Source organism: Lepisosteus oculatus, chromosome 9 (genome assembly GCF_040954835.1).
Source record: "Lepisosteus oculatus isolate fLepOcu1 chromosome 9, fLepOcu1.hap2, whole genome shotgun sequence".
Taxonomy (NCBI): domain Eukaryota; kingdom Metazoa; phylum Chordata; class Actinopteri; order Semionotiformes; family Lepisosteidae; genus Lepisosteus; species Lepisosteus oculatus.
In genome coordinates this window covers 2964017-2986765 of record NC_090704.1, presented here as the reverse complement: position 1 = coordinate 2986765, position 22749 = coordinate 2964017, and the positions used below count along the sequence as shown (strand labels likewise).

Genomic DNA, 22749 nt, shown 5'->3' with positions numbered 1-22749 from the left:
AGCGATTCGGTGCGTTTTCTGAAGTACAGGGAAACTCATTAGTAAGACAGTACACTCTGCCTGTTAACAGGGGATCGGACGTCTATGATCAGCCAGCTTTAGTTTAAACTGTAGCCAAAGCAAGTTCCAACAAACAAAACAAGGTTAAGAACCCCTTCCCTGGAGTTCCTGCTGCAGAGGTTCTTTTGTAGTTTTAATCTGGCTTTTGGATTTAGCACACAAGCTCACTGTGAGAAGCCTTGACATTGACACTGAAGATCCAAGGGATGAAAACAATCAACCCATTCATTGTATCTAGTTCCTGACACTTCTCATTTTTTTCCAGCTACCTCACAGCACCAGAACCCAGTCCACGGGCAGGCTCCACAGGAATGCGGACATGTTTGTTTCGCTTCCCAAGGAGTGATTCACGAGGTGTTGAAGAATGACAGCGTTTCGGTCAATGTATAATTTCTTCCCCATTTGAGAAACATAAATTAGTATGTAAAGGGGATAAACAACAGGTACAAATCCACTGCCCACATCCACTGGTATTCTTTAAAAGCAAAGAGACTTTTTACAGACCTTTACTGGGCTGACAGCATTGTCTCTTGCTCCATTTTGGCAGACACAGCATGAGGTCCTGTGTGCGCACAATTAGGAGACAGACAGAAGTCCTGATTCCCCTTGTTAACTTCTGTTTCATTCTGGGAAGAACCAGGCTTTTGTATGAGAAGTATAATAGCATTATTGGACATCCAGACATTTTTGAGGCTGAGGTCACTAGTGATCAGTGCCTAGTGGCAAGTCTACCATCAGGCCTTCAGACTCACCAAGCCATAGTTTATCCCCGTTTCTATAGTGATCAGTAGACAAGATTACGTGGCTCCCCCTGGAGGGGAGGCTAGTCCGTTGCAGGGAGATTGTACACATTTATACAGCTGGATGCACTGATGTACAATCTGAGAATAGAACCGCACTCCAGGGTACAACAGCGGACTGCAGTAGGGTCTTGAACCCACCACCTCTTAGGGAGCAGGTCCAGAGCCCTAACCACTGCTGCCGCCTCGTCAATAATCAGCCCTCCCTCCACTCTGAATCAGACGCCTGTTTCCAGCTGTGTCGATCATATCAACTCTTCTGCGAAGAGAGCAATTCCAGCCTCAAAGCAACAGCTTATGAAAAACAGATTTTAAAAGAATAGCCAAGACTTTTTTTTTGTTTGGTCTACAAATTAAAACACAGCTTCTACTTGTCCTGCTCCCCTTCCGAAGAGGTTAATTTGCACAGCACACTTCCTGCGAGACAGAAGCCAAGGCTCTACATGGTACTTTGCATCAAGACCGATTTCCTGTTGAGTAATCCCTTTACAAAGCAACATTTCAAATGAATGGTTTTAACAAGGTCTGATTTTCTTTTTGCTCAATGCCTTGTTTATGTTTTTGTTTTTGAAAAAAGAAAACTAAAACAAAACAGAACAACTGGATATGTGCTGAAGCAGGGAGGTGTTAGGGCCGAGAGAAAGCCAGAAATGGGAACAGTGAAGAGAGGAGAAGGGGGATGGAGTGAGTTGACAATTCAGGGCACTTCAGCATTCTTACCTCTGATTGGTGTACCACCTGGTGAGGTAATTTGAATGCAAATAAGATTAGAGAGAAGCGTTAGTAAAAAGAGAGGAAAGACAGAAGAACAACAAAAGAAGGAGACTAGTTTTGAATACTTTTCTACGTCTTAAGCGAAAAAACAAATTACAAAGAGAGGCTGATGCTCAGCAACAAGTTAAGAGTGACATCCCTCAGAGGTTAGTACAGTGTTCTGGGACAGTGTTCCCAAGGGAGAGTTGGGGTGGGGTCTCAGTGTTGTCTTCTTAGAGGCTAGGCTAGGGAATGCTCAGTACAAGAGAGTGAGTGATAGCCCACATGTTCATGCTTTTTTTCCCCCCAAAAAATATCCTGTCAATTAACAGGCTCTTCCTTTATCCTCGGCTATCTGAGGTGTGCTTAATCAAATCTCTGTCAAGTTACCAGAAAAAAATCAGAGCCCCTAATTGGGCAGGCTGCTAACACTGACAGTTGACCACGGTAACAAGAAAAAAGGAAAAGGCACATGTTTTTACTGAATAATGAAAGACCTTACTCTCTCAGAAGCCCGGATCGTTAGCAGACTAACGAAATTTGAGGCCCACCATTTAATTTGTCAGCATTCTGTTAATATCCAAACCATGAATTAATGAGTTTGGAAACATTTTTAGATATAAGCAATAGCTTTCAACTAACTGACATACTTTCAAACCGAAAAAGGTCAACAGAGTACAACTCCATTTCAATTCTCTACTACGTCCCTCAAACATGTTTTTCAAGTTGTTAGTAAAGGGAAACTTAAGCATATCCAGTCATATGTAGCAGGATAGGGGGATGTGTTGGTGACTATACAGACAGAGAGGTCTGAATAATGCACCAATCACTTGCCACCCAGTTATAGGAATAGAAGAGCATAAGAAAGGGGGTTGAGAAAGGCAGACGTCTTTCAGCTGTGTGGCTTGTGGGCTGCGCAAGACACAGCAGCTCACGGGACATTTTGTGCACTCTGAGAGTTGTCAGAAAGACCCCCAGTATCTTCCAGAGAACCCCCCAATCCAGACACCCTCTCTTGAGATAATCCATGCTGATAATCCACGCCAGGGTGTAGCAAGTTGTTTTACCTCCCTGTGCAACAGAAGATCTTTTTAAACAGGCTTGAATGCAATAGGTTTCAATTTAAAAAAAAAACAGCAACTCTGTAAATTACTACATTTCCATAAAATCCCATATAGCATGTTCTTAAAACATTCAAGCGACTTGTTTGGGGGGTTTAAAATGCATTGAGAAGAAGGTAGTGTCATTTTCCACAGGTGCACTTATGTCTTGGAGGCTTTCATTGCAGCAGTGCTCAAAATCCATCAATAGAAAACAAGACATCTGATTGAGGCCTCTCCTTTCATACAGGTTCTTCTGACTATCTGACTTCCTATTTGCAGTGAATGCAAGTGCCTGCTTCTTCCATCTGAAGTGCTAAACCTCCTGCTGCCTAATAAGAGCACTGCACTTCTCGTACCTGCTTTGCCATCTTTGATCAAGAAAACCTGGTCCTAATGCAGAACTGTTTTAAATGAAAGGATTCATTAGTTTGAGCATTTATCACCCTGCTGTTCTGCTTATTGCTGTTTTCATACAGGGCTGTTTTCTGTAAAGAAGACAAGAATCTTGAAACTGCAAATAAATTGCAAGGCTAAACAGTTCAATAACTTCCTCTGGTGACTGCAACAACAGTCTGGTTGGTATCGGGGTGTATCCTAGGACAAACACATTTAGAGATTCTAATTCCTATGTTTTTATCACTGCAGTACAGGTAACATTAATCTGTACAGAAATGGTAATCTCTTTCCTCTGCTTTTCATCCTCCCTGACTGAACCCAGGGCAGCAGAGAGCTGTGTGTATTTACCAGGCAGCCTTCACCGTAAGCAATCGATAGCAACAGGGAGCAGAGCCTGTGCTTCAATAATATAAGCTGTAACTACTCCTTTCTTTTGTTTTAAAGGGCTTAAGCTTGGGTTTAACACAAAGAATACAAAGAAAATTTCTAGATGAGCACAAAAAGGTCAATTCAAAATCAAAAGGGACTTTAATTGCACATTGAAAAAAAGAGTTCTACTTTGATATTTAGTATTTAACAAAAGACAGCCTGAAAACAAATTCAAACAATATATACAAATCTGCTACATGTCTAATTTACTTATAGAATACGGACGTTTTACGTCAGTCACTAATTGTTGTATTCATGCAAATAAGGTCCTCAAGAGAATAATGCACGTTTTTAAAATGCCTTGCTCCAAATAAGGCATGCATCTGCAAATGCACAGCAGGAGGGGAAATCTCTGAAGATAGTGAAGCTGCAAATTAGTAGTGCTGTGCTGTAGTAATAGCAATAAAATCTGAGTTCATCTGAAACAACTATCACTGCAGCTGGAAGAATGGGCCTGTGGCCTTGCACAGCTGAAGAGGCTGAGGACATCAAAAGATAGATTTATCATGAAGAGCTTTCATTCTTTTTTTTTCTACTTTTCCTCTGAAAAACATTGGCATTTCTTTAAAGGCTTGGAGAAAGCCTACTGGTTAGAAGCACCCTGTCAGATTGTCTTTAAATCTTAACCATATGGCACTTAAAACACTCAGCCTTCTGTCTGGCAGAGGATGACTAATCAAGTGAGGTCTGTCCAAAGAGAGGTTTTAAAAGATCCTGGTTTACACCTGGCAGGAGTGTACAGGGGACTCGCAGGTATTGCAGATTCACTGTCCTGGACCCAGATTGCTTTTTTTGTGATCATCATTAAAGGGGTGAAGGCAGAAACCAGAGAGTTCTGAACAGAGAAAAGAACAAGCTCCAGAGAGGATCACTGTCACCTTAGCTATCAGCAGACAAAATAAGACCGTTTTTTTTCTTTCTTTCATAGAGGGGTGCTCTCTGTAAGGCCCACGTTCCTTTTCCTCACAAAACAAGCGTCACCCTTTTCTGTAATGATCAGCAGGGCACTGTACTAGGTGCGTAGACATCTTCAAGGCCACACAGGAGTCGTGCAGTGTTATTCAGCCGCACAACTGCGCGACATAATTACCGCAGTTAAAAGGTCTGCAGGCAAATTCAAACGGAACACCCATTTGCCTCAAGGATCAAGTTTAGTGCTTACTAACATTTCTTACAATTATTTTTTTGCATGGATTTAATGTGTATAGAGAGAGAGCGTGTGTGGTGATCTTTTTACCTGAGCGCAGCTGTTTGATTCTCCCATTGCTGCCAGCTATGTCTACGGGCAGGAAGTCTTTAAACCAGGAGATTTCGGGGTCAGGGTTCCCACTGGCGGCGCACAGCATGGTGGCTGTCCGCGTCCTCTCTACCACCTTCAGCTGAGGACCCATGTCAATGGTGGGGAACCCGTGAGGTATCTGGTTCTCTGCAAAACAAAAACATGGAAGCCTGTTAGCCTTTGCTCCTGGGCCTTTCTGCGCGGGGAGGTGCTGGAATAAAGACCCGGCCGGTAAATGAGATGTCAGGAGTGTGACCCCCGCCGACCCTGCCGCTGCACAGTTTAGCCAGATCTGCAATTGCAAACACGGAGGCAGGGTATGTTGAATCACCTGTGTGCTCTAGCTTACAACAAAGTCATGGTAAAGACGAGCCTCAGTATATACTGTACATGTGTCTAACAAGTGAACAAGCAGCAGATGATTCCAGGTGAGCCAATGCATTAGTCTTAAAAAGCAATTTTAGATATTAGACATGTCTCAAGAATGCCCCAAAGCCGACAAATATCACTTGTTTACTCAAGACTATTAGATTTTGAAATGTCATCCACATACACTTATCTCAGCAACAGGCTTCTTGCCACAAAAGCTCCTGCAATTTCCCTTATGCTGTGCATTACCATCCTACCTGAATTACAAGTTCTAAGTGCAGTAAAAGCCACCTCTCAAGTATATAGAAGGAAAATGAAGTCAGAGCCATGAATGCCTGCCATGTTGGTCTTAACTCTGTGCTGAGCCAGACAGGGAATCGGAAATCTGACATCCTGATGAAACCATCCAGACTGTTTCTTATGAACCCAGATCTTGAAATAAGTACACGCAAATGTTGACACTTTTAACAGCCTATATACCACTGAAGCCATTGAAAAGGCAAGGTGAAAGATCAAGTAATCGCTAAAATACAAAAGAGAAGCCTGTACATTCAACAGTGTTGGTGCCTACGTGTGTACCCTTTGTAATGAAAGCACAATAATTTAACGAGAGCGTTTGTCTTTGTCCTTGTACATAACACGTTCATTGACGAATCGGTGTTACCTGAACACTGGATATATAATGACACAATCCTAACACAGTATATGCTGTAAATATCATAAAAGGGAATAGGAAGGAATCGAAGAGAAAAGGAATCTAATACTAATGAAAGCAAGCACACTTGTTCGAAGACAACTGGATTCAGGGAAGCAATGACACTCCAAATTGTAGTCCTGTCAATACAAATCCCTTGTGCTCTAGCGATGCACAAGTACAGGCCCTTCATTACTGTATGTATATGAGTGATTGTTTCCTCATGTCTGGTTTCCAGAGAGTGTCGATACCAGACACGATAAGTTCTACGTCAAGACAGGTTTAAAATTACCATGAAAATAATGAGGAGCACTGACGGTGATAGACTTGTAACACATCCAAGACGAGACAAGTATGTTTACAAAACTATTTCTCAGGGGTACAAAGAGTCTGTGACGTATAAGATATGAGGTGTGCTGAATCACAAATCTAAAATAATAATGAAGGGGCTGGAACACACTGAGACCGTGAGGTAAAATTTTGCTAAATAATTTCACTACACACCAGCCCACCGTACACGAACCACAATGAAACAGTGATGCAGGACATAAATGGGTGATGTAAGCAAATGGAAACGGTGACAGCGATAGACTGTTGAGGCCTATTATGCTGAAAATGTTCCATAATCCATGTGAAGGGAAGGGAATATTGCAGTATCAGATATCGGTGGAGAAATGAAAAATGCTCTTGCTTATTTGTACACTTCTGGTAGAGGTCACGTCGGCCTCACAGTCACGGGAAAAATCCTTTTATCCTGTCCTTTTCTTTTGTATGGCAGTTGGGAGCATTCTGCAATTACAGGGCCATCTGAACAGAGGCGAATGACCCAGTTAATTGTCCTAACCGAGTCAGGCTATCACCTCCGGGTCACTGCAATTTCCAAGCACAATCACGACACTGTGAAGCCACCGCCACCTTCATCCGCTGTTTATACCCAGCACATTTAGAAGGAAAGAGAGAGGAATCAAAAGCACATCGTCTTGCAGTCTGGAGCAGCCTACAAATTATGACAAGCTCCTTATCAGCGACGTGACTTTAATTAGCCACATTGTCAAAGCAAATCCAGCTTCAAATGCTCTGAGCCGGCAATCTTAGGATTTTCAATTTAATTTATCTTCTTCTCATAATAAATAATTAACCAGCTAAAATAATTAAAACAAATATATATACACACACACACACACGAGGTGCTGCAAATGAAAGGAAGCCAGCAGTCGTGGGGAATGAAGTGGTACCTCCTGGAGATCTTATTTAGATTGCAGTCACCCACGCTCCGAGTGGCGGTGATGGAGAAAGAGGAGGACATTCATCTGCGTTCAGAATTCTCCAGCGTGTCTCCAGTTTAACCCAGGGTCACAGCCCAGTGCGCTGCTCCTCCGCTGACGGATGACTGGATTCTGCAGCCGTCCGCAAGTGCACCAGCAGGGCTGGGTGGTGGGGGGGGGTGGGGGGCTCGGCGCCGGCCTGGCGAAAAACTCATTTTGCATCGGTTGCTCTTCCCCATTGATCTAGCCCGGCCGGCACGGCGCAGCAACCAGAGCAAAAACACCTCGCACGCACACACACACAGACAAAATAAAAAAAAGAGAGATCTGCCCGTCAGGTACAGTCATCAAAGTGATGGGGCATGAGGTGCTCTGAAGACTCCCCTGCTTCAGTACATTCGGACAAAACACTTGGTTTGCCCTTCAACAGCAATAGCCCAAATCACGAGGAAAGGAAAAGTTCAAAGGAACCTGCAAAAAATAAAAAAGGTCCGCGATGAACCGGAGCCGCATGCGGGGTGCAGTCCTGCCTCGCGCCCTGTACAGTACTTCTGGGATGGGCTTCGGGTCTCTTGTTGGGAATAAGTGTCTGCCAGACAGTATGGATGCCGTAAAAACGATGGGCTCAGTTTGATTCTTTGTGTGGCAGTGCCTTAACTGCAGTATCCCAGAGAATCTATACCAACAATTAGCCAGTAATACAATAGTGTTAGGAATCTTAGAACACTCAGGGGGGCCCGCAGACGTTCACAACAGCACCGTTCCTAGAGACCTCAATGAGAAGTGGAACAGTGCATGAGGCGCTCAGCTCACGCTGCTCAGAGAGCACCTGCCACCACTGTAACCTTCCAGTTTTAAGCAAAGGGGGGAGCTGAGGGTGATTTAATTTGAATCTAAGATGGCAATACGCTCTCCAGTGGCCATTCCTCAACACCGCTCTTGCAACGCAGCATAGTCAGCCTTGATTTATTTAGCCAAGGTGACACCTTTCACTCTGGAAAAGCAAGCCAGGTAACCATGGCAACTGCACTGCTAGGGGAAAAGATGGAGGGAAGTTTAAGCACCAGATAAGTGATGTTGAAGGTGCCTGAGCACACCCTTTATTGTTTTTTTTTCTGCATGCCCCACACGTAGATCATTCTAATACTAGATGATGCTACACTGACAGTTTTTAAAGGAAGAGTAGCAGTTTGCATAAAAGCCTTTAAGGTAAATGGCTTATACTAAACACTCCCGGTACCTTCCAAAGTCTGCGAAATCAGGCAATGACAGGCAAGCATTTAAAGATATATGATCGTTTTGCACTTGCTTAATCAGTGAATACTAATAAGATGACATTGCCCTCTTTTCCCATTCCCTGCATGACATCACAGCTTTAGCCCATAAAAAATGTAAAGCTACCCAAAAGTGAGTCAAATGATCAGACCCCCAGTGAGGTCCAGAGTAACGAATAGTGTTTGAAGTTGTCCTGCTACGAGTCCCCCACCCTTCTATCTGTGCACAACTGTGTTTGCCACTGCAGCTCATCATCACTGGCACACAGCAGCTAAACCCTGAAAAAGCTAAGCTTCCTGCAGAACTCACACAGGTGGAAGAAATCTGACATCTTAAGTACAGTGAAACTATAGATGAGGGCAAGAGCAGTGTTAAACAGGGGATTCTCCCAGGTTTTATGCTTCACTGAGCATTTAAAAGGTGGTGTGTCGATGTGGGACCTTGGAAAAAGGTATCAAAGACAGCAAAATCAACACGTTTACCTAAATCCTCCTGTGAGAGATTCTTAATTGTCTGGACTGCCCTACAGACAGTGCCTGCGTCTTTCACAAGCTTGTCCCTGGAGCTGCCTAGGCAGAACAGGTGGAGTAATCTTCCACAGGGTTTCAGCAAGACCATCTTTCACCATTTCTGCGTGTGTTGCTGAGGCTGCCTAGTGGTCTGCGAGGGGGATTCTGAGGTAGTGTTTGCAAGACTGCTTATTCTATATTGCAGTCACATTGCAAGCATTCCAGGACGCAGTAATAACACCCAGAGAGAGCAGAGCAGAGATCTCCTGGGGAGTTATTACATGAGCCTGTGGTTGTACTGTATCGATACAGCAATCAGATGATAATTTAAAACTCTAGTTGCGTAGCTGTTTGAGATTTTCCGGGCTTTTTTTTCCAAGGAGTGAGCTCTAACAGTAGGAGTACCATTTTTTTTTTTAAAAAAAGGTGTGCTGTATATTTAATTAAGCGCCACAATAACCTCTTTTGCTGTAAATGCTAAGACCACTTTGTGCTGCTCTTCTCCATTCACAGACAACGCAGTACAGGCGGACAATCTGTTAAAGTAAACGTCTCCTTTTTTATTTCAGAATTGTTTTTTATTATTCACAGTCATATTTTTGTCCTGTTTTCTTCTCCACTGAATAGCATTTCTGTTCTCGAGGCAGACCAGCCTCTTTCACGTGTAAATAAACCCGAAGGAGTGCCATGATGCACAGTTGGGCCGTTAGATTCCTTACAGTTTTATTCAACAGGGGACAATGGCTCCCGCAGGGTCACCCAGGTGCGGCTGCACTGGTGGTTGATGGCGTTTCCCTCCTATATGTGAAAGTGCTTTTGAGATCTTTTGGGATGAAAATCTATACAAATTCAAGGCTTTATTATTACTATTCTCCATGAGGAAACCAAGCAGCATCAATGGGATTGAAATGTGATTTGACTAACACAGCTCGAGAACTGTCACTTTGTTACAAATGTGGACTACTTTCTGTTGTTTCGTCTCTAAACCCTGTAGGAGGCAAGGGTTAAACAAGTCACGGCATTCAACTGCCACTTAAATATTTTAAAAGGAGAGAAAACAGAGAAGAAATTTGATGGGAAGAAAAAAAAAACTAGACTCTTTTGACCTCTAAAACAAAGGCTCTGACGGTCCGCATAGTCCGTATGCAATGAAGCAGCAAAATGTTATGCCTTTGTAAAAGCTTTTAAATGTGGTTGATCTTTTAAACGAATTTCCATTGGAGGTCTTTGTTTATCCGGATGGGCAAATAAAGCATGTCATCTTACTTGTTTGCGGAGGATAAATGGGAAAAAAAAAAGGAGAAAATCTAAAGTGGGAAACAATCACATCAGTGTGGAAATATACGGCTAACAAACTGCATTAGCCACATTCTTAACTGTAATGGAGTAATGACACTTTCAGTTGGGGAAAATAAATGAGAAATTTGTAGACATCTGATACAGGTTATTGAAGCACTCAGCCACTGTTATGGTATGTTGCCTTACTATCTCTTTGGGGGGCCATCTGCTGAACACAACTAGTGTACCGGCCATTTGTATAACAGCCCTGTCTCATCTTGGCTGTGCTGAAGGTTTTTTTTTTATTGGGGGGATTACTGACCCACCCACTTCATCCATACACAGACAAAATGCTCAATTTCCACCAAGATGTCATGCTGTCAGTCGAAGATGATTCAGGCTGTCTGGCAGGGTGCTCCAACATGTCTCGTAGACACGAGAACGTAGGTCTGCTTCAAGCTGCAGAAGCCTATTCAGCAGGTGCAACATGTCACAACAGCAGTGCACTGTCAAGACAAACAGACCTACTACACTCACGAAATCGATCGGCAAACTGTAACTGCACTTCATACTGGTTGGTATCTCTAAACTACAGATGATCTTGTGTAAAAGACTGTCAAAACCTAAAAGTGAATTAAAGTTTCACTGCCCTGACCAATATTTTTCTTCTTTGACCACACTAGTGTCCTCACTAGTCACAGCACAGGTCCTCCATTTAATTCACAGCATTTATAAAACCTAATAATTCACTGCACTAATGACAAATCTTTGCGGCAGGGAAGAAAAATGACAGAAACTGAACAGCTCTGAAACTACGCCCTTATTTCTGCCCAGCCTGACTCCAAGATTGATGCCTCTCACAGATAGAAAGAAAGCAAGCAAGCTCGCTCAGCCTCGTCCCTGTTCAATGGCTCACCACACTGGCACTCGTACAGAGGCCTAGTTTGAATTTAAAAAACATTCTGACATAGAGCTCATTGTTTTCTTGGCGCTGCAATGACAAGGTGTTTGGATGCATTCCTTTCAGTAATTGGGCAGCCATCTTGTAAAATGGAAAGAAACACAAATGTTTGATATGAACTTAGGTCAGAACAAGCTGCCAGGCAAGTTCCCTTAGTGAGCCAATAAGTGATTAGGCTGGGAAACAAAGGGATCTCTGTTTATTTCTTATGCAGCTTTACACGAAGAATGACAAGGTGAAACTGCGTGTCTTCTAACACCCCCCAGCTATTCTAATGATCCATTCTTCTGCATAAGGGCTGATGTCTACAGACTGGCACCAACAAGACTTATACTTCGTTACTATTCTTTTTGAAACATCTGAGGATGTTTAATTCAACTGGTAAACCATCTTCTTCCTCTGTACTTCACAACTATCTACCCTAGCAGAAGGGCTAGCAGCTGCTATGGAGGAAAATACCATTTATTTTTATAAGCGAGAAAAAAAACTAATTTCTTTAATCTTTTGTCCATCCAAATGTACAGCAGTACTTTCGTTGTGTCATAACTTAGTACATACCGAGCACCAACACCCAAGAGGAGCTCATTTCTCTGACGATAATGCTAAATAAATCGTAATCGTGCCGAGAAGTGACACAGTCCTCCCCAACCCATACTTGACTGTTTGCAAGAGTTCTACCAAGTTCGTGAGTGACGAGGCGAGTCGGATAGACCTAGGCCATGATACATCATACTACACACTGCTAGCAGGTTCCCGGAGAATTCCTCACTGGGAGGAATTATTCACAAATTTGTCTTAACGACATGGCAACCTGTTAAAATGGATTAAACTGCTTTTGGAATGTTCTTGGACTGAACAATAGCTTCATCCATAAAGCTTTCAGCCATGCTGGTGGCGCAACTTGCATGAGAGATCTAGACACTTGACGGCAATAATACTGGGATTAGTATTTCACCTCTTGTCCCCCTCTCTCTCTCCTGTTGTCAGAACGAAACGCTTGTACATACCTGTCAGATTTTTTAATCTGAAAAACGCACTCAGACGAATGACTGTTCGTTAGCACTATAGTTTGAAAGGCCCGCATGAATAATTGAATGACTATGCTCTGAGAAGGGCTCTGCGGCATGTTTAGTTCCATATCAACTGCAAAATTCAGTGATGCAGCCAACGAAAAGGGTAGACAATAAAAAAATATATTTTTTCTAATAATACAGGACAAAGTCATATGGAAGAACACGTGGATGAAAAAGAGGCAGTAAATGCTAAGATAGGTTTCATTACTGCTTTTTGGATTAGAAGTGCCTTATTCCTTTGAGAGCATTTCATTTCCCTCTGCTTTCAGCTAAATTGGACACCAAAAGCCTAAATTTAAGGCGAGCAGCATTTTGGGCAGGTCAGAAGGTCCACAATTAACACGCGCCGAGAAGAAAGCAAGCTCGAGGGTCAAGGTCTTGTGTCGGCTTTCCTGCAGTGCGCGAGCTGCGTCTTGAGGATGCGGCGCTTTAATTAATCACACATCTGTTGCTTTCTCCTGCCTCCTCTGCAGCGCCGCCCAAGCTGGCTGCCGGCGCGGCCCCACAGACGGGCCGGGGTGAAAGAACAGCTGCGCCGCTAAGTGAGAAGACGAGCCCTTCGTTTCCAGTGACATTTAGAGAGGAGGCAAGGAAGCACCCCCACTTTAATCAAGGAGGGGGCACCCCCCCCCCATCCCCCGAGGAGGCAGTGTTCTTAAGAAGATCCTCCTCCATTTGCAAACCAAAGAGGGTGCAGTGTCCCAGCCTGACACACGCAAGCAACTCAGGAGGACCTTGCTTTTTTTAATGGGGATCGGTGGACAGCAACATTACTTGGACTGTATAAGGAGACACTGAGGTCCTTATACAGTACAATACAGCGAGTATAGTGTAGTACGAAACTACTACACACAGAGTAGCAGTTTGCAATAAATTTAACACAGATCCAGATGTTTTATTATGATTTTCTACAAAAAGCAAGTAACCAGAAATGGAATTGTAAAACAATTAGAAACTGTTCGTCTAGTCTATTGTCTGAAATCCTGTATTCTGTGTCCAAATTCTAAATACCAACACAATCCCTTGTTTTCTTTTCATTTTACGCTCACTGAGAAGGAACTTACATTTCTTATTGCATAATGTGCGACTATAACTCATTCGACTGCTGAAACCATCATACAAAATATGAATTCATCACACTTCATGCAAGACATCAGATTTTCAGACTCTTAAATTGTCTTTCTACAGAATGAAATGTCTGTTTAATTGCTGGCAGTAGTCCCACTGGAGAAGAAAAATTACTATGAAAAGAAACACCAATATTTCTATTCAAGATAAAGTATTTGATGACGCAGATAGAAAAAAATGAAAAAAGAGCATCAAAGGCATCTTTCTTCGCCAGTGAAAGGCTGGTTTGGCATCTGAAGATATCTTGCAACACAGTAGATTAACAATGGAAGATTTTAACAGTGCAGTAGTTTCGATTCAGCAGATCGGATCATGCAGTGCCGAAACAAACCCACAAGAGCCTCTTATTCCAGCCATTCTCCTGCAGCTGCTCCCCTGTATTCTTGAGAACATCTCGGTGAGCTGCAAGCAGCTGAGAGGTATGACTCTGAAACCCACAGTGTCAGGTACGATAGCCCTCAGGGTTTCACAGAGACCTGTTTTAAATCACCAGGCCTCTTCCCCTTAATTGTTTCTGTCAATTCTCTCCACCAGAACCAACTCTCGACCTTCACATATTTATATCAAGGATAATTGGTTTGTAGAATTATTAGCATTGCTAATTTCCCTCACACACACTACAGCAACTTCAAGAGCCCCTAATACGTCTTTAATAGCTGCTGTCTGAACCCCTAGCCTTTGAAGATTCGTATGTTTACCAGATGCTTCTGTGTGCATAAGACTCAGTTTTAAAAATCTCAAGACAGGTAAACCTAAGAAGGTGTATGTGAATGCATATATACATTTATCATCGGTTTTGAAGTATCTTCTCCTGTAAATGCAATCAAACTCTTAGCATACTGCTCTTTCGTCAAAAGCCAGTTCTTTTGATCGACTTCTTTACTAAAAACCGAACACTGCAGTGATTTTTTGTGTGTAGCGTGTAGCAGCCAAGCAAGGAGGTAAGTTTTACATCTTGAAAGCCTAATGATCACAAAGCTAAAAAGATTATCACACAACATAGCACGGAATAAGACAACTGGTCCACAGCATGAGGACACCTTTATCCCTGCACAAAGGCAAGATGAGGCAGCAGGTGTCCCGTCTCGAGCACTAGATTTAAGCCCTCTCCCACTACCACGTAATGTTTTGAAAAATATTTGATAAAATATCAAAAAGACTGCACGTATAGCATATTAGTTAAGATATCGGCACGTATGGTATTCTCTGCTTCAGAATGCCTCTGGTATGGAGCAGTAACTCTCCCATTTGCTTATCTAAACACAACGCATGAAACAGGTGTTGGCCCCGATCGCGCACATAGCTGACATTGCACCGAAGTAAGAAACGTCAGCAGCAATTTGTTCCATAAAACAATAAGAGCATTGTTCTCAGAGCTGTCGTAAATCACGCAAGTGGTGGCTTATTCAGTGTAACATGACCAGCCTTATCAGATGAGCATGTTTACAGTAAAGAAAACAGAGGGCGGAAAGGAAGGCAGGTACCCACTCGGAGAAGACGCTGAGGAGGGCTGGGCTTGGCTTGGACTGGGCCCGGCTCGAGAGGAGCGAGGTCACAGTCACGTCAAGATCGAGGACAGCGAGAGCAGTGCTCTCCGAGACCGGGAGAGGGAAAAACTACTTGGATAACCTACAAAAACTTATGATTATGAAACAGATGCAGAAAAAAAGATTTCTCAATGTCATAAGAACATTACACAAACAGAATCATAAACAAGTCTTTATTAATAAAAAAAAATAAAGAGCGAGCTAATTGCTTCTTTATCGGCCTTCCACATCCTTGTCCTCTGTCAGAGTACGTTCACAGGAGCAATAGGCCTGCAAGGCTGTTTCAAGCTTGTCGCTGAAGATAAACCCTTAGTGCAGATTACAGATAGTTAAGCACAGAATCTCTCTACTCCAGAAGCCCCAGCAACAAGGCTGAAACTGAATGCAATCAAATGACATGCCTCATCAAATGAAATAAATAAATCCAAATCCTCTGAACCCATCAGAAGAAATTCAAAACCGCTGGCTGCTGTCCTTATGGTAATTTCATAAGTTGCAGACTCGAGAATGCGTCCCGTATCTTTCATTCTATGATTTTTTTCCCCCCGTTAAACGCAATAAAATCCTGCTTCCGAATGACAGATATTTCTTTGTCCCCCCCACCTGCCATGGCTGCCCTGCTGCTCATTCGTACAGCAGAGCGAGCCCTGAGCTGGTGATATTTTCTCAGCTGAGTCCCCACAGCCCGTGTGCTCAGTGTTCCATTACCTACCCCCTCCGGTAGGAGACCTGGGAAAGAACTGTAATTGGTATCATTTTTTGAGGAGAGGCCAGGATTTCTTCTCTTTAAAGCGCATTAGTGCACCCTGCAGCCTGGCCGTTTATCATCCCCACTGAGGTGTTGCTGACAGTTTTAACGGAATATCTCTTTTAATGCCGAACAGGTAACGCCGTACCGAGAAGCCATGACACCGTCGACAGGCGCGGAAAAGACAAGCAGGGCTCTAGCTGCTAGCCGCTCTGCGAGATGGAAGCCCCTCCAGCTTAATACAGGCCAAAGTCTGAAAGATCTGTTATCCAGAGAGACTGTACATTTTGCACCTCTAACAAATAAAAACCAAACAGCTCACTGGTCAATCATGCTGGCCTTTTCACAAAGAGAAAAGGAGAAGAAGGATCCATCTCATTCCCCAAGAAATGTCAGTCCTGCCATCTACACATCCCTCAAATCCTTTTTTTCCCCCTGGATTCACCCAGGCAGCCCACCAGCCTGTACCTTTGCTTAATTTGTTGAGAATAGTATTTTGTTTTTGCACACCATGGATTACGCAGCCCATTGCTCGCAAGAAGCACGAGCTTCTCTGCTGCGTTTCCTGGATGACTACGTCCGCACTAAGCTCACAGCGGGGCAGAAGGACCTGGAATGCTGTAACGGCTCTCCCACTCTGCGACATGCGGGGACATGCGGCTCTCGGCAGGGAGGAAACATGGGGTCTCAGAGCCCAGGGGAAAGCTGGGGCTGCAGCACCGAGACCCCACCAAGCGTGGGAGGAGGAGTCTAAGACACAGAGGCACGAGTGCCAGCCGCCTGCCTTGCCGGGGAGAGCAGAGTGTGGCAGAGCTGCTGTGTGTCTAATCAAAGAAGAGGCTGACAGGGACCTGTCCGCTCAGTCCAATCACACAGCCAAGCCATGACAGCACGGCCAGGAAAGGGACATGACAAGGACTGACGGTCTCTTCAGCCTTTTTTGCTCTCCATCCTAAACAAACTCCCTCTTATTTTCACCTTGTACACTGGCGTGCCTTCTGCCGCCAAGCTCCACAACCCACTCCCTGCCATTCTCAGAAATGCAAACTTTTTTAAATCTACACTAAAGAGTTATCTGTTTATTCAGGCTAATGAGTGTTCGCCTGAGTGTTTTTCCTTTCTCAATTCCTTTTTTTTATTTTTATCTTTTATTTCTGTTCAATTTGCTGTTCAATGTTCCGTTTCTGTTCTGTTTATTACCCTGTTAATTGCCCCAAACACTGCTGGCACGCAAGCGCACTGAAATAAATCGCTGTTGTAATCGAGAGGAAACTTTTTTTATCCTTTAATAGAAAGACAGACGTTACCTTAAGAATCATTCTGTCAGTTAAGTAAAATATGATTTTTCAACTCCCTGTGGTTTCCTGTGAGCGCAGCACAAGACCATTGGGCCTGTGAAGGATAAAGCTGACAGTAAGTTTGACACCATCAATCTATCTACCCTTCACTTCCACTAGATGATGACTGGAGCCTCTGAAAAGACATATGCAAGACAGGAGAGCCATGCCTTTGCATGAAGGCCAAGGATACCAGCCAGTTGAAAACACCAGCTGGTGTCTTTGAGCCCTGGACCCCACTAACTGCACAGGCTCAGCCTTTTGATGGTAAACAGGAGGACTTTTCGGAGCTAAAAAAAAAAGAGGCTGTGCTCCAGCCATTGCATTCACTTCCAACCCCAGAAAATAAAGACCTTGGAAGATGCAGGTACCTGCTGCGCTACATGATGCATTACAATGCAGCGTGAGCAGCAGCCGAAGGACCCCAGGCTACAGGAAAGTGGTCTTTTGCCCGCGGCACTATTACAGCAACAAACCATGGCACGTAATTCAAGTGGCTGCGTCTGTGTCTGCGTTATCTTCCTGATCCATTTTCCACTGTGCTACGTCTGTTACAGGTATGAATTTCAGCAGACACTCCACCAACAAAGCAAACACTGATGTGATGGCAAACAAAGGCCATCTGAGTGTCAGTCTCTGTATACACATTACAACTACTGAAGGAGGTCTAAGCTGGCTACGTGCAACAAACAACAGCAAAGTCCTCCTTATCGCAATCACAGCTGTTATTGCAAAATGCTTTCTAGAAGGGGAATTTTTTTTCAGCTCAGCATTTCCATCTGAACCTGTACCAACTCCCATGTTTCAGGGTTATAAACAAACAGTGGGACTGATTACCTGTAAACCGTTCTACAACGCAGCCAAACCCACTAAGGAGAAACAAGCCCCCTCCACTGAAGGGGTGCCCTTCTTCAAAACAAAACTAATCCTGCTGGGATATCACAGATGTTTCATTATGCAATCTCCATTAAAGGATAACTCCAAAATAATAATAGTAAACGTAGTATATGTTGGGTACTTATACATCAGAAAGAGAACAAAAACGATCCTTAAATTGGGTTTCCACCAACGGTTAACTAATTTCTTTCTAAAACTACACCATTTACAGGCGGCTGCCTTCCACACTTCCCATGAAATGTGTCACCCAGATTCCCCTCCTCCCAGACCCCTTTTCACATTCCCATCCACTTGTTCTCCCTACTGACGTCCTATCTCTGCTCTCTCCCTCATTCCCACACCCATCCTGAAGAGGCTCCACAGCCTAAATGTCTTTTTTCCCTTCTTTTAGCTTTAGCGGCTCCCCCACTGCACTTGGCCGCAGTGTGTGCAATCAGGTATTTCTCACGTTGATCACACACACAAGGCCATTAGCTTATCCCTGGTTCTGAAGCATTAAGGCACCTTAACAGCAAAGGACTCCCCCTGGAATGCACTTCAGCCTGACAAACTCCAGCTGAGTTCTATTTACGGATAGAGATGGCGGACAAACTGTTTCAAAAAAGATTAAGAACATTAAACAAGCCTTCAATTTATAGAACCCGCCATAAAATTTCTTTTGCAAGCTAGTGAGTATAACTCAGCTTTTCAGTTACACCGCTGAATTCTGCCAGGGTTTTTTCAAACAACCTTCAGAGACCAGTTTTTTATCTTCAGGTATGGAAAGGCTCTTGCATCACCGCAAGGTTCTGGCCCCTGTTCACAGCCATCAGCTTCTGAAAACAACTGGCCCTAGATATGCTACACAAACAAGCTCTATTTACTGGTGCAGCTCCACCCTCAGGTTGTTTTTTCAGTCAGACCTCAACACGCCAGGCATGTGCTACTCAACCATCCCTCAAGGGGTGAGGAAACCGAGACGAGCAAATATGGAGCACACTCCAGTACCCCACCAAAATACCTTAGACTGCGAGAGAATATTATATAAACAAACAAGACTGTTGTGGTTTCACTGACTGAAACCTGGGAAAAAAAAACATTCCAATGCCTCTGAAAGAACGCAGCCCCATTAGTTGAGTTATTTATTAGTAATAGCCAGCTTTCTCATTTGTTGAGTTCAAGAACATTACAGGGAAATAACTGAGCTCTTCTGCCTGCAGCACCTGTCGAGTCTGCAAAGCTTGGCAGGGCTGCTGACTTATATCAATCCCAGCTTTGTTCCGCTCATTTGAACATCGCTTTGCAGGTCGGTGGCAGGGAACTGCTGATGGGTGCAGTTGGCAGGTTTTACGGGTTTGTGTTTCTTACATGGGGAAGCCGAGGAGAGCCGCTGTAGGTCTGAAGCCCTCGTTGCTACAGTGGTAAATCACACACTGTCTCACACCATCCACTTGACCGCATTTTGCCTGGTAAATATTTTCTTTCGGCGACCAGTCCGCTTGGAGAACTTGCAGGACCTGCAATTTGAGTTCGTGCTGGAATATCAACAAACAACGCCATGTGGTCAGTTTAGTGTGTCCCTATGCACGCCTTTATTCTAATTCCCCAAGCCAGTCTTAAGATAAAAATGAAGTAGCTGTTTTAAAAATACAGCTTTCAGCAAAACTGAACTGAAAGGCTGTTCACCTCTGGGTATAAAGTAATCCAATAACCCAAATAATCCTTTTACCGCCAGCTGTTGCTTTTTTACTGCTCCCCTGACCCTTGAAGATAGACAAAGGAGCCAAACATTTTAAACATGCTGAAGCTTCTATTTACCAACAGGTCTGTGACAATTAATAAATTAAACCAGCCCGTTTGTTTGCCAGGTTGCTGTGGAAACAAAAGCCAAGGATCTGAATGTTGTTTCAGGCTCCATCTTCGAACACGCCCCAGTGCTCACAGGAAGGCTGAGGCAGGTAGTCAAGTTGGTAAACATGCTAACAATGGCGCCCAGGTCACAGTCTCATCTGCAGCAGGTGAGCAAATAAGCCATCTCCTCTCTGCCCGGTCAGGGGTGGCTCCTATTGTGACAGGTCACACCTTGGAGGAAACGACAGCCTTCATCCTGAAAGCACTGTGTCTAACTTTATTACAGACAAAAGATTTTTTAGCAAAAATTGTGGGGTATTCATTATTTTACAGGCAAATTTCACACTGCGTTGTGGAACAGGCAGCCACCATTTGCATCTGCAAGGGTGCGGATCCTTCAGAGTGCACTGTTGTTCAAAGTCAATGTTCCATGCAGGTGGTTCTCTCAGATAAAGACCCGGGAATGCAGTAATGGTGGCGTTGTGCAAAAAAGCAGTCGAGCGAAACAGGCAAATTCTGAGAGCTGTAATAAGGGCCAACCTGGAGACAGATTTTTTTATATGTCCAAATCTGAATTCCAAAAGACACATAAACCCCGGGAGAAAAAAAAAAAATCTATTTGAGAAAAAAAAGTTGTCGTCTGGGGAAAAAAAAACACGTCTGGAAAATCAGGAATTCCTACAGTCTGCTGAACATACAAAATTGCCTCCCTTCTTTCAATAACACCGAAAAAAAAACAATTTGAAACCAAATGTGCCCTATCTTTAAAAACAGTGTACTTTTCAAAATACTACAGTAATGATGTCCGAAGAAATCACATGAGATTTAAAGAATTACGCAGTTTCTTATGGGGGGGAAAGGTTATGTGTTGCACCTCACTCTGGTGATTCAATACTTGTTTGAATCCACATTAGAGAGCTTAATATCTCAAGGCAAGCAAACAATACTGGCATTGCTGTTCAGTGCTTGGTATTCCACTGTTTCTAGGAGTCTCTGTTTGTAAGCTGGAGGTAATACATGCCGTGACCTTTGCAGTGATACACTCAGCTGCAAGAACAGAATATTCACCAGGCTGCTGCGGACAGGCACTTTATCAATAAAAGCCGCCTCAATCGACTCTTCTCCTCTGCTATGTGCTCCCTGACTTCCACAGCCATCAGTATGATCTACTACCGTGTCACAGGCTTGCCACCATTATTTATGCTTTGATACATTGGGTGACCCGTTACTGCTAACAAGAAAGACTGGGATATCACCTCAGAACCGAAACCCTGGAAGAGCCAGGCAGTCACCTTGGGCAAAAGAAACACACCTAAGCAGAGCAGAAGAAGAGGCGTCTTCTTAAACGCGATCAGACGACATTTCTGAAGCAACTTCTGTTAGAAAATAAGAGTTGAGCTTTATTTCTAGCTATTGGCAAATTTGTTTTGTGCTGATCCACATTACCTGAATACAGGCAGTACATGATGCAGTATTCAGAAATAAACTACTTTTTAAGTAGTTACTTACTAATTAACTACTAATTAAACAGAATTAAAGTATTCAATCTAAAAACCACACAAAATTACCTTGAAGGCTTACTGCACCCATACATGCCTGCACCTTCTTCAAAGGGTCTCTTGAGATTGATGAAAGAGCTTGAGACCAGCAGATGGTGCTTTTACAATATGGCCAGTGCCAGTTCTCCATATCTAAGAAACCAGATAACTAGGTAATTAGTTTTTTCAAATTTCTAATTGTCTTACAATGCTAGAAAATCTAATAGCAGGGGGTCAGGGAAACCTGAAGAAAGGAAGACTGGAAGGTGCCAGAGGGATCTGTAATAATTACAGCTGAGCCCGTGAGAAACGTCAACGAGTCAGGTTAGTATCCGATTCAGGAATGTTAGACCTCTGATTTGAACCTGCAGTCTTCTTGTATAATTCCCCTGCCAAGATACAATAATAGATAGGCCTGCTCTTTGGGATTCTGTAGGATGATAGGTGCATTAATTATTATTATTATTATTAGCACATTTGGCTCTACTGCTAAAACTCTTGACTGGACTCCGATCCCTCATGGAAAGGATTGGGTTACTCTATTCCAAGTCCAAATAAAAGCCTTTTCTGAAAACAATTGTTGAGCTCTTCTGGCATTTATACTGAAAAGATAAAAACAAAAAAATAAGAACCAGTCTTAACGTGAAGGTTTTCGAAGCAAAGGGGGTTAAAGACAGTTAAAGGGGAAAAAGAATAATTCAAGTTTTACTTTCATAGTAGTTTTTGGTTGCTGAAATGTTCAGAGATGAAGTGTCCTGTCTGCGTCAGTAAATACGTTGCTGTGTCCATCAGAATGCAACAAAAAGAGATGGAAATCTCGGTGGAATTTAGAATTCTCTCTATATCTGATGCAGCTTTTGAAAAGGCCTGCTATGGGGAAGAGGTTCTCCAAGAGCACTTCAGAACTGTCCAAAGCCTGTGTGCAAGTCAGCTCTTTATAATGTAAGCAATGCCTCGGGATAAACCAACTTTTGTGAATGCAGTGAACGATCCTGAATAGTCTAATTTGGCATGCGTTGTAGGTAGGCTTGCTACACCTAAGCTTGCTGTTGACGTCAGGCAAGGCATTTCAACACACTTTCCTCTCGGGTCAAATGAAATCTTCCTCCACCCATATTATAGCAGTGTTTCCAATCAGGGTCATAGTGGAATGTACCATCAGTATCATACTGGACCAGGTGCAGTTGTGTGCTTCCACAACTTACACACCTGACTCAGAGAGCCTTCTCACTGTCCTGTGACCGAAATGAAATGTCATGACAAGTTTATCAGTAATACTGCTAATACCATTACTCAAGGGAAGCCTATAGGCAGGAGCCTGGCACTGTATGCGTGACAGGCAGATAACACATTAGCCAAAGCAAATAGAAATTCAGAAAAATTTTCTATGGCAGTAAGCCACAGTTTCAGCTCCAGAGACTCCACGGCTGAAAATGTTTCACACTCTGATAAAACAACTAAACGCAAGCAAAAAGATTTT

General features: G+C 43.4%; 1 protein-coding gene across 13 annotated transcripts in view; it reads right to left on the bottom strand.

Moving 5' to 3' along the window:
• ptprfa (protein tyrosine phosphatase receptor type Fa) overlaps positions 1–22749 on the bottom strand; it is a 222163-nt gene that overhangs the window by 86046 nt on the left and 113368 nt on the right. For 7 of the 13 annotated variants that reach the window (XM_069193947.1, XM_069193951.1, XM_069193950.1 and 4 more), the window contains exons 5-6: positions 4779–4967; positions 1581–1598 (exon numbers count right to left, since the gene is read on the bottom strand). In XM_069193947.1, coding sequence (XP_069050048.1) covers positions 1581–1598; positions 4779–4967 — 207 coding nt within the window. The remainder of the gene's footprint in view (positions 1–1580; positions 1599–4778; positions 4968–22749) is intronic. The other 6 variants (XM_069193949.1, XM_069193952.1, XM_069193955.1 and 3 more) reach the window with 1 other exon arrangement.